General features: G+C 36.1%; 1 protein-coding gene and 1 long non-coding RNA gene across 2 annotated transcripts in view; one reads left to right on the forward strand and one right to left on the reverse strand.

Annotated features, from left to right (window-relative positions):
* LOC136257533 (nucleotide-binding oligomerization domain-containing protein 2-like) overlaps positions 1 to 10,264 on the reverse strand; it is a 24,025-nt gene extending 13,761 nt beyond the window's left edge. Inside the window, exons 1-2 of the mRNA XM_066050760.1 lie at positions 9,966 to 10,264; positions 1 to 878 (exon numbers count right to left, since the gene is read on the reverse strand). Of these exons, the coding sequence (XP_065906832.1) occupies positions 1 to 878; positions 9,966 to 10,123 (1,036 nt within the window). The 5' untranslated portion in view covers positions 10,124 to 10,264. The remainder of the gene's footprint in view (positions 879 to 9,965) is intronic.
* Positions 1 to 15,698, forward strand: part of LOC136257532 (uncharacterized) — a 188,694-nt gene that overhangs the window by 56,819 nt on the left and 116,177 nt on the right. The window lies entirely within an intron of this gene.

Raw genomic sequence — 15,698 nt, forward strand, 5'->3', positions numbered from 1 at the left:
CATCCCAGCCTTCTAAAATAATCAATATGCCTTTACCATTTTTTTTGTAAATATCATCAACAGTTGCTCTTGTTAGTGGGCCAATTTGTAATTCTATTAATTCATTTAAAGAGTCAGCATTAGCAACTTCTTCATCTCTCAGTTGCAAAAAGATAACACAGGCAAATGTTTGCAGTAGTTCTCCTTTTGCCCATTTTGTACACATTCGTTTAGCCAAAAATGTCTTGCCACTTCCAGGATATCCTTGTATTAAGACTACCCTACAGTTTTCAAAAACTATGTCAGAATAAGAATGAAGAACTTGTCTTGTATAGGCCACTTTATTGTTAAGTAGTAAACTGTAGTAGTCAAAGAAAGTGGATTCTTTTTTGTGATCCTCTTCACTAATCTCAATTAGTGCTATGTTAATATCATCAGATATTGGAAGATTAAAATTAATATCTGAAGTTTCAATGAAGGAAAAATTGGCATATTGCTTTTGTAGATAGCACTGGAATTTATATAGGCAATAGTTTGGAAAACTTTCATCTAAAGTGACAACATCCTCCTGGTTTAGCTCTATGAGAGATAATAAAAATGCTTTAAAATAATCCAATTCTTTGCCTTTCAGTATTTCTACAATATTGCTGACTTTCTTTCCTTTCTCAGAAAGGGCTGTCTCTTCATTTCTTGTAAAAAATCTTCTTTGTTTAAGACATGTAAATAAATCTTCAAAATTAATAGTTCTGATGATAGTTTCTGTGTTTGTAAGAATGCGATAGACTGCCATCATGTTTTCAGCTAAGTCATAAAAGTTGTTGTCTGAATAAAAGATGTCAAGCAGTGTCCTGAACTGGTAAGCATTGTGTACCCCCTTTACTAATGCAATCACCATAAACCTGCAACATCACATAACACATATAATATGCTGTACATTATTATAGATGCTCAATATTACAATGTACGTATGCATAATAAAATGTGTTGTCATACAATACAGTATACAGTAGTACTGTATAGTAGGAATCATGGAGGTTTGGGCTTTCCTGCTCTAAAAGTATCAGTCAAAAAAGCATCCTCCCATTTTATTCTTAAGTATTGATCGGGCATAACCAAACCCATGCATAAATGTAACTTCATGCCCTTCAACAAGTTTTAGTGACATTTTGTTTTAACTGAATTATTTGTAACTGACTGCCAGATGCATCCAGCAAGATAATTCAACTATGGATGAGACTACTGTGAGATCACTGTGGCCTGAGATGTGCCAATTCTAATAAAATTAATGCTAATACTGCACACAAGCAGATGTTACCTATTTTAAAAAGCAGAAATTAAGTGAGGTGAACAACTGTGATAGCAGTGGCTAATTGGTTAAGGATCTGGGTGTTCAATATGGAAAACCCTGGTTCAAATCCTGGCAACATTAATAATAATAAACTTTTTTGCACTATGATGACTGCGCATCTCAGACCAGTGATTTATGGTCATTTGATTTTGCCTGGTAACTCTGTATAATTATAGTTGTTACTTCTCTGTTTTCAAACCATCAAAGCACTTCTACAATGGCTAGCCGATGTACATACCAAATTTCAACCATACACAGTTTACCCTGTAGCTATGACAGACATTCAATGTTTACACAAAGAAAGTTCATAGTATTGTGGGCACTTATCAGACTCCTTGCAAACTTAGTACATGAATTCACTTCTATCTGTACCAAATTGCAAGGTAGTCAATATACTCTTGTATTTTATAAGAAGTTTTGCAAAGCACGTGAAAAGAATTATCTAGGCCCTCATAAACCTTTAAGAAGCAGAGAAAAGAACTTTATCTCGTGAATGGCTGGAGAGAATATTATAATTAAATTAGCCGTGTGACCTCCCATACCTGACAGACAGCTATAATACAAAAATGGTGTGCTTTACAAAATGGACCATAGGGCTATATACGAGTGTGACCATCACATAGTGTAGGTATAGGTACAGTTATGGCATGGGATTGAAAACCATATGATTTGACACATTCACTCCTCAACTAACTAGTGTTTTGTTTTTTTTGAATCAAGAACTCCACTACAATTCAATATAAAAGTCAATGTTAATGGTGTCATTTAGTAGTGACAGTGTGTGAGTAGGTGTATGTCTGACAAGGGAGTAGTCTAGTACGTCTTTTAATCTGTCTTAGCAATTACAAGATGGTAGCGAGTGTAGTATCCTAAATGACGAGTCATATTTAAATTTGAGTTGTCAGCTCTCAGACTATAGAAGATATACAGACTGTGGACCAATCAGATTCCTGTATGTGTCCTACATATGGTGCTGTTGAAAGTTGTTGAATCTGATTCCATGACCACAGAAACTAATGCTGCAAGTTATGCCTATTATATTTTTCTAATCAGTTAAGTACAGTAGTCCAACACAGGTAGTTTGCTGCTTATTTGATCAAAAATTTAAACAGTACTATAAATTGAGCAGACAGAAAAAATTTTATTGGTCCTCCAATTATCTAAGGAATCTGTTTTGAAATGGCGGCAACGTCTATATAGCACACCTACAACTTGAAGCAGAGCCATATGTTACACTAGCCATTATTATGCACTCAGTTTAGTTCTTCAAAATAAAATCATCAGCATTAGAGACATCCTGAATATGTAGTACACTAAAGTCATTACTATCATGACCAAACACAACTACTTCATCATCACATTATATAGCCCAATGCTATTTTAAAGGATAAAAACTTACATCAAGAGGAGGCTGAGCTACAGTGGTAAGCGAAAAGAATACAGTAATTATTATTTTTCTATTGCAAAACTTTAAGTCTCCAGATTATAATGCAAGAAATACTCACCTAAAATATTGAGAGGATGGAATTCTTTATTGAACTGTTTACTCAATTAGCTATATAATCAAAAATAAAAAAACTTGTCCATTCACGTGACATTGCTTATCTTGTATCTGGAACTTGTCCATTCATTCATAGTTCGAAGTGGTTACCTTTAAAATTACCATTGGTGGTACCAGCATTGGCACAGGCTAAGATTGTGATCTGCTCCTTGTTCCCTGAATGTGGTTCATAACCTTTTTATATAACCCTTTTCAGTGCAAGAGGGAGTTTGTTGCTAATTGAGTGTGCTAATAAACTGTGGAATAAGTGGATGAACAGCCAGTGCTAACAATGGCCTATATATGTGTGGAATTTGTAAATATAGAATTCATTATTTTAATGAATTCTTTAGGTCTATTTACTTTATTAAATTAACAAACCATTTCCCACTAAATGCACTTTTTGGCTTCTTGGGTTTCCAGTTTCCCTTTTCAACAAGGCTAAAGTATGCAGTGCACTTCTTTGGTTTCTTTTTTTAAATTTGACTTTACACAAACTTCAGTGTTTGTCTTAGATTAGTTGTTGATCTCATATACTTTGGTGTAGCAATTGGATACAGAATTTCAGAATCTTCTGGAACTACCCTATTAATGAATAGCATTGGGACTACTAATGAAGATATTGTAATTTCAGTGCAGCACTATTGATGATCTACAGTGTCAATTATGACATTATTATTTTGTGTACAAAGAGTTAAAACAACTATAACAATCGCTCTTTTGTGAGGAAAGCACTTTGTGGTGAGCTTTTTATATAGCTTATCCATTTGCAAGCACTGTTACTTCTTTGCCATCTACAGTAAATAAACCTAGTTTTAAAATGTGATAGCATTCATAGTCGTGATGGTGGCATTTCCCTTAATCTAACCATTATGTCATAAAGTTTAATGGTTGTAATTGATGTTTTCCTTTTACTATTGTTTCTGGTAGGGTTGTTTGCTGTTCTAGCCTTTGTCTTTCCTGCTTTCTAGATTATACAAACAAATGATGTCATTATGTGGACAACTATTTCTACTACTGATTTTTGTCATGCTTCACAATATGAACTACCAATGTGGACTGTTTTACAGAGCAGTCTCTGAAGTGTATAAAGCTCCATAGTAGCTTCCAATACAGTCCAACCTGCTGGAGTAACATTCATAGAAAAAGAATGCTAAATACATTGTAGCCATTGGAAAATATGATCCACAGAAGCCCTAAACTGATTGCATATCTTGGTTGTATAATATGGTTAGTCCATACTAATTACAGCAATCAAGGTATGCAATTAGGTAATTTATATTTACATGTAAGTGGACATTATGGCTGGCTGATTTATGATTTGCCAAACTATTTGCTGATTTAGAATTTTATGCTTGCATTCTGTGGTATTACATCAAATGACATCACTGATTTGGTTATTATTGTACATATAACATCCACATAATAATATAATGTGTAATAAACATTAGTGATGTCATTTGATGTAACACCACAATCTGCAAGCCAACTTGAGTGACCAGAAAAATAACAGTTATTCACTAGTGTTTACTATGGCCATTTGGTAAACATTATACTGTTGACTAAAATAACCCCTCTGTGAAAGGACATCTATTGAGTGGTGATTTTTATGGACTTATTAATTAAGTTCAATTTGTTTGTGTTTTTACATACTTCTATAAGGTACAGCAGCTATACCATAATCTGAACCACTTCCTAACATGGAATTATTTTATGTAAACAGTTGCATATAAGGGGGATTTGCCACATCAGAAATTTCCCACTCACCAATGTTTACAATAATACTACGCATTTCTTCAAGTGATGTCACTGAAGTGGTTAAAGAAAGGAGTCTCCATACCCGAAAGGCAATCCCTGAGATGGCATGTACCAAAATACTGCATTTGTTACACACACGCATGCGCGCACATGCTCGCACGCACGCACCCACACACACACTGATTATTGTTCTACGTATAGGTAGAACAGCTTAGTACTCATGTGATAGTGCATTTCAAAGGTTGAGACAAAGATACAGTAGGTAACCTGCAATTGAGGTTTGAGGTGATACTGATATACTAGCTGCTATGTGGTGAAAGTGTTGAGAGTTTAGCAGCTTTCTTCAATTATGCTTAATGTTTACATGTTTAGTAGAAGTGGGTTTTGTTGTGCGGTAGCATTTATTTAAAATAACTCTTTTATCTATGCCTACTTTAACTATAGTTAACTGCTGCAAGGTCTGAAACAAGGTCTGATAGAAGAGATTGTAAAACTTGGGATTAGAGTATCTTGATGTGGTTGGACAAAATCAGTGTGACCAAGAGTGCAGCACAGCATAACACAGCACATTATTATAAGTTATTCTTAGCCTACTACAAGTGGTTGTAGACAAATGTGTTGGAGTATACTGTGTACATGAGATGAGGATCGATCTGCATTGATGACATAGTTAGCTAGTAATTAATAATACAGGTTTTTGCAATTGAATTCGGCGACTTTGCAATTGAATTCGTCCCGTTTGCAATTGAGTTCGTCGCTTTTGCAATTGAATTCGTCCCATTTGCAATTGAATTCGTCCCGTTTGCAATTGAATTCGTCGCTTTTGCAATTGAATTCGTCGCTTTTGCAATTGAATTCGTCCCGTTTGCAATTGAATTCGTCGCTTTTGCAATTGAATTCGTCGCTTTTGCAATTGAATTCATCGCTTTTGCAGTTAAATTCGTCCATAACAAGAATGGCAGCTGGAGCAAACATGAAAACATGATGTAGCAGCTGCTACAAGAACTTGTTCAAGTACAACAGTAGTAAACAACTCTTTATAAGGCAATAATTCTTCCTCTACAGCCTCTCCAACAACATTCCAAACTCTACTAGGCCTTTCGCGATGGGTGTGGTCACTCACGAGCAAGCTAATTAACTTGTCAGACAGCTATCAACTTCGCATACTACCAGCTTCAATTACCTTCTAGTGTCTCAAGTGTAACTCTCCAAGGCATAAATAGTTCATCTCTTAATGAACGGGTTGGTTTCTTGGAGCCGTTTTGTTTATGACGAATTGTAATGCAAACGCGACGAATTCTATTGCAAAACCGACTAATTCAACTGCAAAAGCGACGAATTCAATTGCAAAACCGACGAATTCAATTGCAAACGGGACGAATTCAATTGAAATACCGACGAATTCAATTGCAATACCGACGAATTCAATTGCAAAAACCTGTAATAGGGTTCACAGTAGCTGTAATAATACAATGCCATATGTTGGCTAGCTCATCATTGGGTCATTAGCCATTATACAGTCATTCATCATCTTCCAGCTGATGCCACTGCATGGAAATGATCATATACACATCCTGTGTAGCAGATCAAATACTGCTAACCTGATCAAGGCATCACCAAGACAACAACAGCATTCAAGTTGCTATGGTAATACAATAATACCATACCAATGATTCCCATGCAATGTACCATGAAAGACCATAAGATCTTTTAATTACTATTTTAACTAACATAATTTTACCTTGTATCTAGATGGTGGACTTGACATGAATTGAAGTCAACATTGTTTTGGTAGAGTTGATATAGCTACACATAGTAATTATGGTTTACTTTTAATGATACGTGAAGGATAGCAATTTTCTACTCTAAACCTGAACGTATTGATAACACAGCTCAATACAAGAACCCTTTTAAGTTATATATTTCATAGACATGTAACACACAACTAGCCTAAAAGCTTGTACTGTAATTATACATATGTGATTAGGCCTGTGAAAACAGGGTATGTGGGCACAAAATACATCCTACCACATAGCATCTCATATCTCAGCACTGGGATAGAATATTTTCATTCTGTAACTTTTAAAGTCAACTAAATGTTTAATAAGTGCTGAAAATTTCATGGCTAAGTAATAATGGAACACAAAGCTATGATGCATTAAAGTTGGAAAAGTAGGCAATGTTTATGTGCCTACATGCCCTATTTCACAGGCCCAGTCACATATGTTCATAGTGCTGTACACTGGTGTCCAATTAACCGGTTATTAACCGGTTATTAACCGGTGTTGTCTAGGTCAGCCAATAACCGGTGAAGAAACCTTTAAACTGGTTATTGCCCACCCACTTGGTAAACCATAAATTACCCCTGCTGACAAGTGTTAACATCATAACATAACCTCAAAGAATGTGTAAATATGTGATTGTAATAACTGTTATTGCTAGACAGGATGTTGATGGTCACTTTGGTACCTTCCAGCAGGCTTGTTGACTCACATTATGTCTGCCAATATACAAACAAACCAATTAACGGGTTATTGCCAATTATTGGTAGGCAATTAACCTGTGACAATAATTTTGTAGGTGTACAGCACTATATGTTCATATCACAGTTGCATAGGTGTACATCCTGTACCTTGTTATCCCATAGCTTGACATTCAATGATTAATTGCTGCAACAATTAATGTTATGACTCAGCATATCCAGGCACCAAATTTGGTACAAAAGTTCCTTAGCATGTTTACTGTTCATCATGGGATAACTATGTACAGTACTCTTTACAAAGTTACCCCTAAAAACATCCTATAGAACTACTGCACCAAATTTGGTGCAGAGTCATGATATTGCCAAATATTTGATACTAGTAGACACACCCGATACACTCTCAGTTTTTTTCAAACTCAAGCAGCTATTAAATAGTTTTATTGACAGTTAATTATGTGTTGACAAGTGCATTCATAAGTGCATGTACAGAGTAACCACCACAACCATGATGTGGTCATATTTCCTTATTAGCCAACTTACTATTGAAAAAGGTACCCAAAGTCACAGGAACATAATAAAAACGAATTTCAAAATTGCAGAGTGGAAAGTTATGTGGGCGGGTGATGAGAAACTGGGAGTCAACTTTGCCAGCCTTGTACTGGTCATCATTATTCCTTTTAGCTTTTTGTAGCTGTATGTAGTATAATATTATAGGTACTTGTTTGTTATAGTGTTCTATGATACAGTGCATTTTGTGTATCATGTATCACCATCAATAAACTGTTCGATATGATACTGTATCACGATACTATTATAATGAAGTGGTCATGGCTAGTTATGATTGGCATATTAGCTAATAGTTGTAACAATATCCAATTTATCTGTATCTTAAAGAGTCGACACTGATTCTACATTCACTGTGTATACAAATTTCTTTATTCAGTGAATGCTGATAAACTACTGAATGATGTGACAAATAGCTAGTGTGTTCTGATATGATTTTTAGTATGGAAACACAAAGTCACTGTTAAAAAACACATCTCTACCTGGATGCCTGCCTACCCAGACAGTTAGCTACCACAAACATTTTAATACATGCTCTCACAAAATTTTGTCTGGATTACTCCGCATTCTTATGAGTTTCCAAGATTGCTGCACCACTAAGCATAGTTCTTTATACTTTAAGTGTAACAGCTACTATTTTTAGAAGACCCGGGTAAGAATATTTTAGCCATAACATCATCACTTATACACACAAATTCGTATGGCTTCTCATAGCGTTGCATTTTATAGCACCGGTAAATAGAGAGACTGTCTATATGAGTGTCTAGATCAATGTTACAGTAATAGAGCAATCACTGACTATTCTACTAGAAACTTCAATATTATCGATACTATTTTATAAGTACAGTATTGTATATATTGTGATACTTATTTGCTGTATCGATATGTATTGCAGATCCCTAGTTTATTACATGCACCTGCTTGGAACATTGCACTATAGCTAGTTACCACGTGCATGTGTCTGTGATGATTGTAATTGTAGAATCTACAAGTATATCTGTACAAAACCTCATGTACGGTTCTATAATGCAAACTTCATGATGCAGTGTACAGTGACATAAATATCTAGCAAAGACCCAAAACAGCTAGCTATTGGAGGACCACTTAGGATGGCCTGGCTGAAACTAGCTATACCCAGCTGCAGGAAAATATAGTGGACCATTAATTAACATTAACTACTGAGTACATAGTACCGTAGTTACTTAAATACGTAACTTTTATTTTTTAAGGCTACGTATTTACCTTCAGTACAAGTGTTGAAGGTCTTCAGTACAAGTGTTGAACAACACCAGACCTTCAGTACAAGCTGTCAAGTGTTGACAGCTTGATATGGAGTATCAAGCTGTCAACACTTGACAGCTTGTACTAGCCTTGACAGCCTTGACAGCTTGCCTTGACAGCTTGGAGCAATAACTAGCCTTGACAGCTTGGTCTGTAGGACCAGGTGTCCTACAGACCTTCAACACCAGACCTTCAGTACAAGTGTTGAAGGTCTGTAGGACACCTGGTCCTACAGCCTATTTAAAGCTGTTGCATAAGGTCAGGCAAACTTGATTGCTTGTTTCTCATCCACAAAAATTTGGATTTCCATGTGGACGGGAAGTCATTTTCACTATTCATAAATACTCCATATCAAGCTGTCATGCAGTTACTATAAAGGTTAGTAAAGCCTTTTAAGAACTAGTGCTTACATTTTACCACAATTGCTGAGGTGCAAGTGACATTTGCTGTGCTTAAAATGACAGCCAGCCTTCTTAGCATCAAAACACGTGAACACACGTGGTTGATAACAGCACTAATGAAATTAGAGGCAGTGGGGTAAAAAGAGATGCAGGTGGGGATGAGAAACAATTAATCAAGTTTGCCTGGCCTAAATGTGCTTGAAAAGGTGGAGAAAGGAGAAAAAATTCATGGGCAACCTCAAACCTGCAGCCATCTGATTAACACTCAAATGCTTACAGGAGTTTGCCAGGCGATCAGACATTTTCTATCAAAAGTATCCATGAAATGCCAATGAAAAGTACCTTCCCTCCTGTGAAAAGTCAAGTTTTCATTGGGTGGCCCAATCAATCGAAATTGCAATTTTCATTAGGTAAACTTGAAATTCCAGTAAAAAAAATTGCCAATGAAAACTCCATGAATAAACCAGATCATAAGAACATTCAAGTTTCACTGGAATTTCATAGGTTTATAAAATTTTTGATTTGGCCACCCAATGTGACTTTTTATAGAAGGGCGGGTAGCTATGGTAGCTAATTCATCGGATACTTCAATTTGTAGCTATGACTACTCACCTATTTTTCTCTGATTCGTGTTCAGTACCAATCTCCTGATATCTCTTGTCATTTATCAACCCATTCTCATGTAGTCTGTAGAGAATTTTGGCACAGTCGTACTTGAAATTGTCGATTTCTCCGTACAATTTCGCGAAAGTAAGTTCCAGCACTTCCATCCGGCTCTGGACCAAACACTAAGCGAGACCGATATACTGAGACGAGCTGAAAAGGACAAGCTATTTATTCTGATACCCGGATGGCGATGCATAAGTTAAAGTGAACATGAGGACAGCGAAAACTATATTCATGGTATACGAATGAACACTAATGTATTATGGGATATCCGGAACCTCCCCGGCATCAGAAGTCGCGATTGTTACCGGTATGTAATCGTGATTGTTATCACAATTTCAATTGGCGAGTTAATTCGTTCTTCGATAAATCTATTAGACTATGTTAGTCTAGAAGTAGAAGGCACTACTATACATCGATGGAGGAAATCCTCGACATGGTGAGGCTGAGTACGTAAATACGCATGCGCTAGACTATTTCATAACATGCTGGACATGGATAGCTCATCTTTATTTACCCTTCGATCATCTTCTATAACAAGAGGTCATGATTTAAAGATCTACAAACCACACGCTACCTGCTTGCCACGCCGTCACTTTTATTCAATAAGAATTATAAATGATTGGAATGGACTCCCATATGACTCAGTTAATGTTCATTCAACCAATTTGTTTAAGACACACCTCGATAGATTTTATTATGATTACCAGTATGATATTGTATAGTTATTTTTGTAGTAGTTTGATTGTTTAGATCAGGTTTTTACAGGTTTTGCCTCCTTACCTGTACCCACAATAATAATAATAATACTGAAAAGGGGAATTGACACCAGCTGTGAAATACTGTATTTTCCAAGATTTTGCGTTGTAAAAAGTGCAATGCGCTAATGTGCACACATGCGCGTTACGACATTTGGAGATAAACCGTGTGGTTATTATACTGACACAAATACTATACTGTCAATAACTTGTGGTAGTCTTCTACTGTTCATTAATCATACTGAACACAATAATGATGTGTGAAACCTAATCAGCACTGACCCACCGTGTCATATGCGTGCGCATTGTTAGCGCATGGCGCTTTGTGTACCCCATGCAAGATCTTGGAAAAATACAGTAAATCAAGCTATTGTGTTTTACAAACGTCTAGCTTCCCTCATTTCAGAGAAGAGGAATGATCACTATGCTGCGGTAATGGGACTAATTAGATGTTGTTTGTCTTTTTCTCTACTACGCTCTGCAATTAGATGTCTACGTGGTTCCCGTTGTTCTGCTGGCAAATTCATTCGTGACAATCCAGTTGCTGCTGTCGATTTGATCCAAGCAGAGACTGGATTCTCTCCATTATATAATTGTTAATTGTATTTAATAGCAATGGTTGTTATTAAAAAAAATTTTTTTTAATTAAAAAGCTGTGAAATAGATCACACTTTCAGTGGACTACGTATTATGAAGTTGGCAGAGAACACTGAGCCAAAATTCGGTCTAATAACATTATTATTGAACTGACATTAAAATTTCCTATAATAATTAATTAAATTAATGGAAGTGGTTACTGAATCGAAAGGTTTTTATTTTCACGTCTAGTAGTTGCCACAAGCATTCGACTTTAGGGATGCGAAAAGTACCATTAGGGTTAGCGTCGGGTTCAGCTTTGGTTTCTTCTTCACCTTTAGGTTACGTTCTTCTCACTAAATAGCTATAGTGAGACTATTATGTGAGTAACATTTATAGGGTAGAAAAGTAGGGGTAGTGGGTAGGTGGTAGTGGTAGTGGTTAGAACACTGCCTACAGCCTACAGTTCCAGTAGTCCATGCAGGGTTAGAGCGCCGGCTGAGTTTTCTGGGTTTTTCAAACCAGGCGTGGGCCGGCTGTGGGCGCTCGCCTGGTTTACTAAATTTGTTTTCCAAAAAGTTTGTGTGTTTGTATGTTTATATGTTTGTATATTTGCTTGTCTTTCCGCACCCACATGAGCAAAATTTTGTTTGCTAAAAACAACCTTTATGTGATAATCTGATTCCATCATTTCACTTCTCCACTTTATGTATTGAGACCCTGGGTGTTTGGGGATCATGTGCACACTCATTAGTGAGGCGGATAGGTTCCCGGGTGATGGAACAGCCTGAGGCCACCCAATTTTTGATTCAGAAGGTTGCCATTGATGTTCAACGTGGCAATGCTGCTTCTGTAATGGCAACAATACCATCATCCCAGGACTGGGCAGAGTTTGCCTCTCTGCCCACTGTTTAAGTGTTTATTTATATTATTGTCATTGTCAAAAAAAACAAAAAAAACAAAAAAAAACAAAGGCCATAATAGAGCCTGTATTAAACTTCTGGGCAGGAAAGCTTTGATTTAAGACGGTTACTACGTGCCAGTTTGAAATACGAGTGAAACGAGTTTGTAAGGATGTGATGAAGGCCTTACCCAAGAGCTCTAAGGACCTCAAACAGCCGAAAAACAACACAGCTGGCTTCTTAGGCTACTAGGCATAACGAATTCCTTCGAGTTGAAAAGGGGGCATGCTTGTACATACGCGAACGAAAATGAAGAGCAAAGATAAGGCTTTTGCCTGGAGAATTTGCATAAGAAAATGTTATAGACCTATAAAACAGTTAAGAAGATACTTCTGTATATTATTAGTAGGTTAAATCGTTTTGTTCAAGGTACGCCTCCTTAGCAGTGCTTAGCAACGTAATTACAGCTTTACAAATATTTCATCAATTATGAAATACAAATTACTATGATTCAATTGTGCATGTAGCAACAAAGCAAAACCCAATATAAATATTAATAGTTTAGTACACTGTTAATTAATTCCAGTTAGGTTTGTTTGCTGCATGGCACCTGGTTTTTAAGTAGCACAACAGCATCTTGTTTTGTTTAGTGACTTAATTGTCTAAGTTTTACTGTCAGTTCAATAGTGAATCCGGCTTGTTGAACTGACTTTCGGCTCAGTATCCACTTCCTTAACTAATGAATTAGCAATCGCCGCCTGGATGTTAGCTAACGCTAATGTGTACAAAAGTAGGAGTTGTGCTTATTGCAGCTGCAGCTGGGTAACTAGTTTCAGCCAGGCCATCCTAAGTGGTACTCCAATAGCTGTTTTGGGTCTTTGCTAGATATTTATGACACTGTACACTGCATAATCAAGTTTACATTATAGAAGTGTTTCAAGATCAGTGTTGGAATGCATATCTGGACTGTTTCATTGGAAATGAAGAAATAAAGAAATAATTAATAGAAATAATTGGTCTCGATCCAGGGTGAGCCATGTACACATGAGCACATATACGCATGCACAACAGGCTACTAAAAACAAGAAAAAACTAGCTGTGAAAATGGATTGCATTGAAAAAGTGAACTATTTTATATATTTGGCAGAATACTGAGCCGAAAGTCGGTTCAATAACATAACTTCCTATGTTCCACTGTTTATTCTAGGATGGGGGAGGGGATCGGGACGTTGGAGGGTGACCAGGTGGAAGTGTATATTTATAATGTACAGTTGTCTAAGTTCACAACTATGTAAAACAGTTGAAATAGTTGCCAAACTGGTTGGTCATTTAAGGCTGTGTCATGAGTGTTGAATTTTATTTATGTGCTTGGGTGAAGCCTGATCCTATGGTTAGCAGAACTTGATGCATGAGCATAGTAGTGATGACATGATGATGTAATATCTAGCACAACCATGTGCATCTTGTGTACACAATTATTCTATTAGTAGTGCACTGTCACATGTTTAATCTGTTAAATAAAAGATATTGTATTAACTATCATTGTATGAAGCAAAATTAAAAGCTTTGCATGGGTGGACGTACCGCGTCTTCCAAGAAATAGAAATTGGGGTATTTCAGTTCATGGTAAGGTAAGAAAATTTTTACTTGAAATCAGGCTTTTTGAGATTAAATCTGGGGGTATTTTTGCTGGCTGTACATGCCATTTTAAATTGGCTAGAATGTTTTACAAAATTACACTATCTGAGATTGAATTTAAGGGCAAGTTAAGTATACTATTTAGGAAACGAGTAAGGAGCAAAACCTTGGAATCTCAGATGTTGAATAGCCATCACTTTATGTATAGGATTTTTTGATATCATATAGCCAGAAAGTTTGGCGAGAGAAAATTTTGGCAAATTTGGCAAGCAAGTAGCACCCCCAACTAAAATCCACCAAATCCTTTAATACAAATCTGGTGTATTAGCTCTACTAATTTAAAATTTGCCAAACTTTTCTCTCCAAAATCCTATTGTGGCAAATTTGCCAATTGTTTTGTAGATACTAAATACTTGTAGCTACGAAGCAAAGGTATAGTTTAGCTTGGTACTATTGAGAAATCAAACTATTTGCCATCTAAATTTAGTTATTTGCCATCTAAAGGGAAAGCTGATACGCAGTGTTGTAAGTAACGCGCTACTTATGTAACGCATTACGTAATATTATTACTTTTGTGGTAACTAAGTAATATAATGAAATACACTACAAAAACAGGTAATATAACTCAAGTTACTTTACTTACAAGTGTAACGCCTTACCTAAGTAATATAGTTACTGTAACGAATCTAATATTACGTAATATTATTACTACAAGTAACGAAGTTACTAATCTCGTTAGTAATCCACTGAGTAACGCCTAACCACAACGAAGTAATGAGGCCTGCTGAATGAAGCTTATTCACCAGCTTCTTACTTATAACCAACATTTGCACATTACCCAACAACGTAATCATGTCACATGATAAGGTGGTAGTTTCACACGTGACAACTTAAGGCTGTGGACACAAAGTAATATAATATGTAATATTATTACAGTTACTTTATTTTATGGGTAATATGTAACTGTAACTAAATAGTTCAGTTGCAAGTAATATGTAATATGTAACTAGTTACTTTTAAAAGTAACTTGCCCAACACTGCTGATACGTACTTATGAACATTTCATAATAATAGTGACATCAATGCTGTCTATATACAGTAGCTACCTGCACATCTCCAGTGCTGTTTTGGATGACAGCAAGCTGGCCTCCTCTGATATACCTGTAATTATTTTCCTGACGATATTCACACATGCAGTGGGTATACATGCATACAGGTTTATTTTTAGAAAAATGATGTCGTCTATGAATATTAATAATCATACATTCATTGCACATGGTCAATGAAGGCAGTTGGTACACCAGTAAAGTATTCATGTACGCTCCTATCAACTTCTCAGCCAGCCTCTGCGTTACACTACACACACACACACACAACACACACATACATGCTGGCACACACTTAATACAGTAAACTACAATTGAAAAATGTGCATACTTCAGTAAAATAGCATTTTAGTATGCAAACACTGTGATAAAGTTTCTTTGATTGAATGAAGTATATATGTGTAGTGTAGTTATAGCAAACAATATCGTAATGTACTTTTTCAAATTGCATGGCTGTTGGCATGTGTTGCCAACAGACCATTGGTGATAAAGTTATTATTTTAAATTAAATGGATCGACCCAGCAAAAATCAATTTGTCACAGTGACAGACTGTTTGCAGATATGTAGTTTTGTGTGGTCTCAAATTTCTATATAGGTTAGCTAGTCTGTGTATACAACAATGATAGCATGAATGGCTTTCACATATGTTGATATTCACAATTAAAGTACTGATATACAGTATTTCCTGTGTCCTTCCG

The sequence above is a fragment of the Dysidea avara genome, chromosome 6 (assembly GCF_963678975.1).
Source record: "Dysidea avara chromosome 6, odDysAvar1.4, whole genome shotgun sequence".
NCBI lineage: Eukaryota > Metazoa > Porifera > Demospongiae > Dictyoceratida > Dysideidae > Dysidea > Dysidea avara.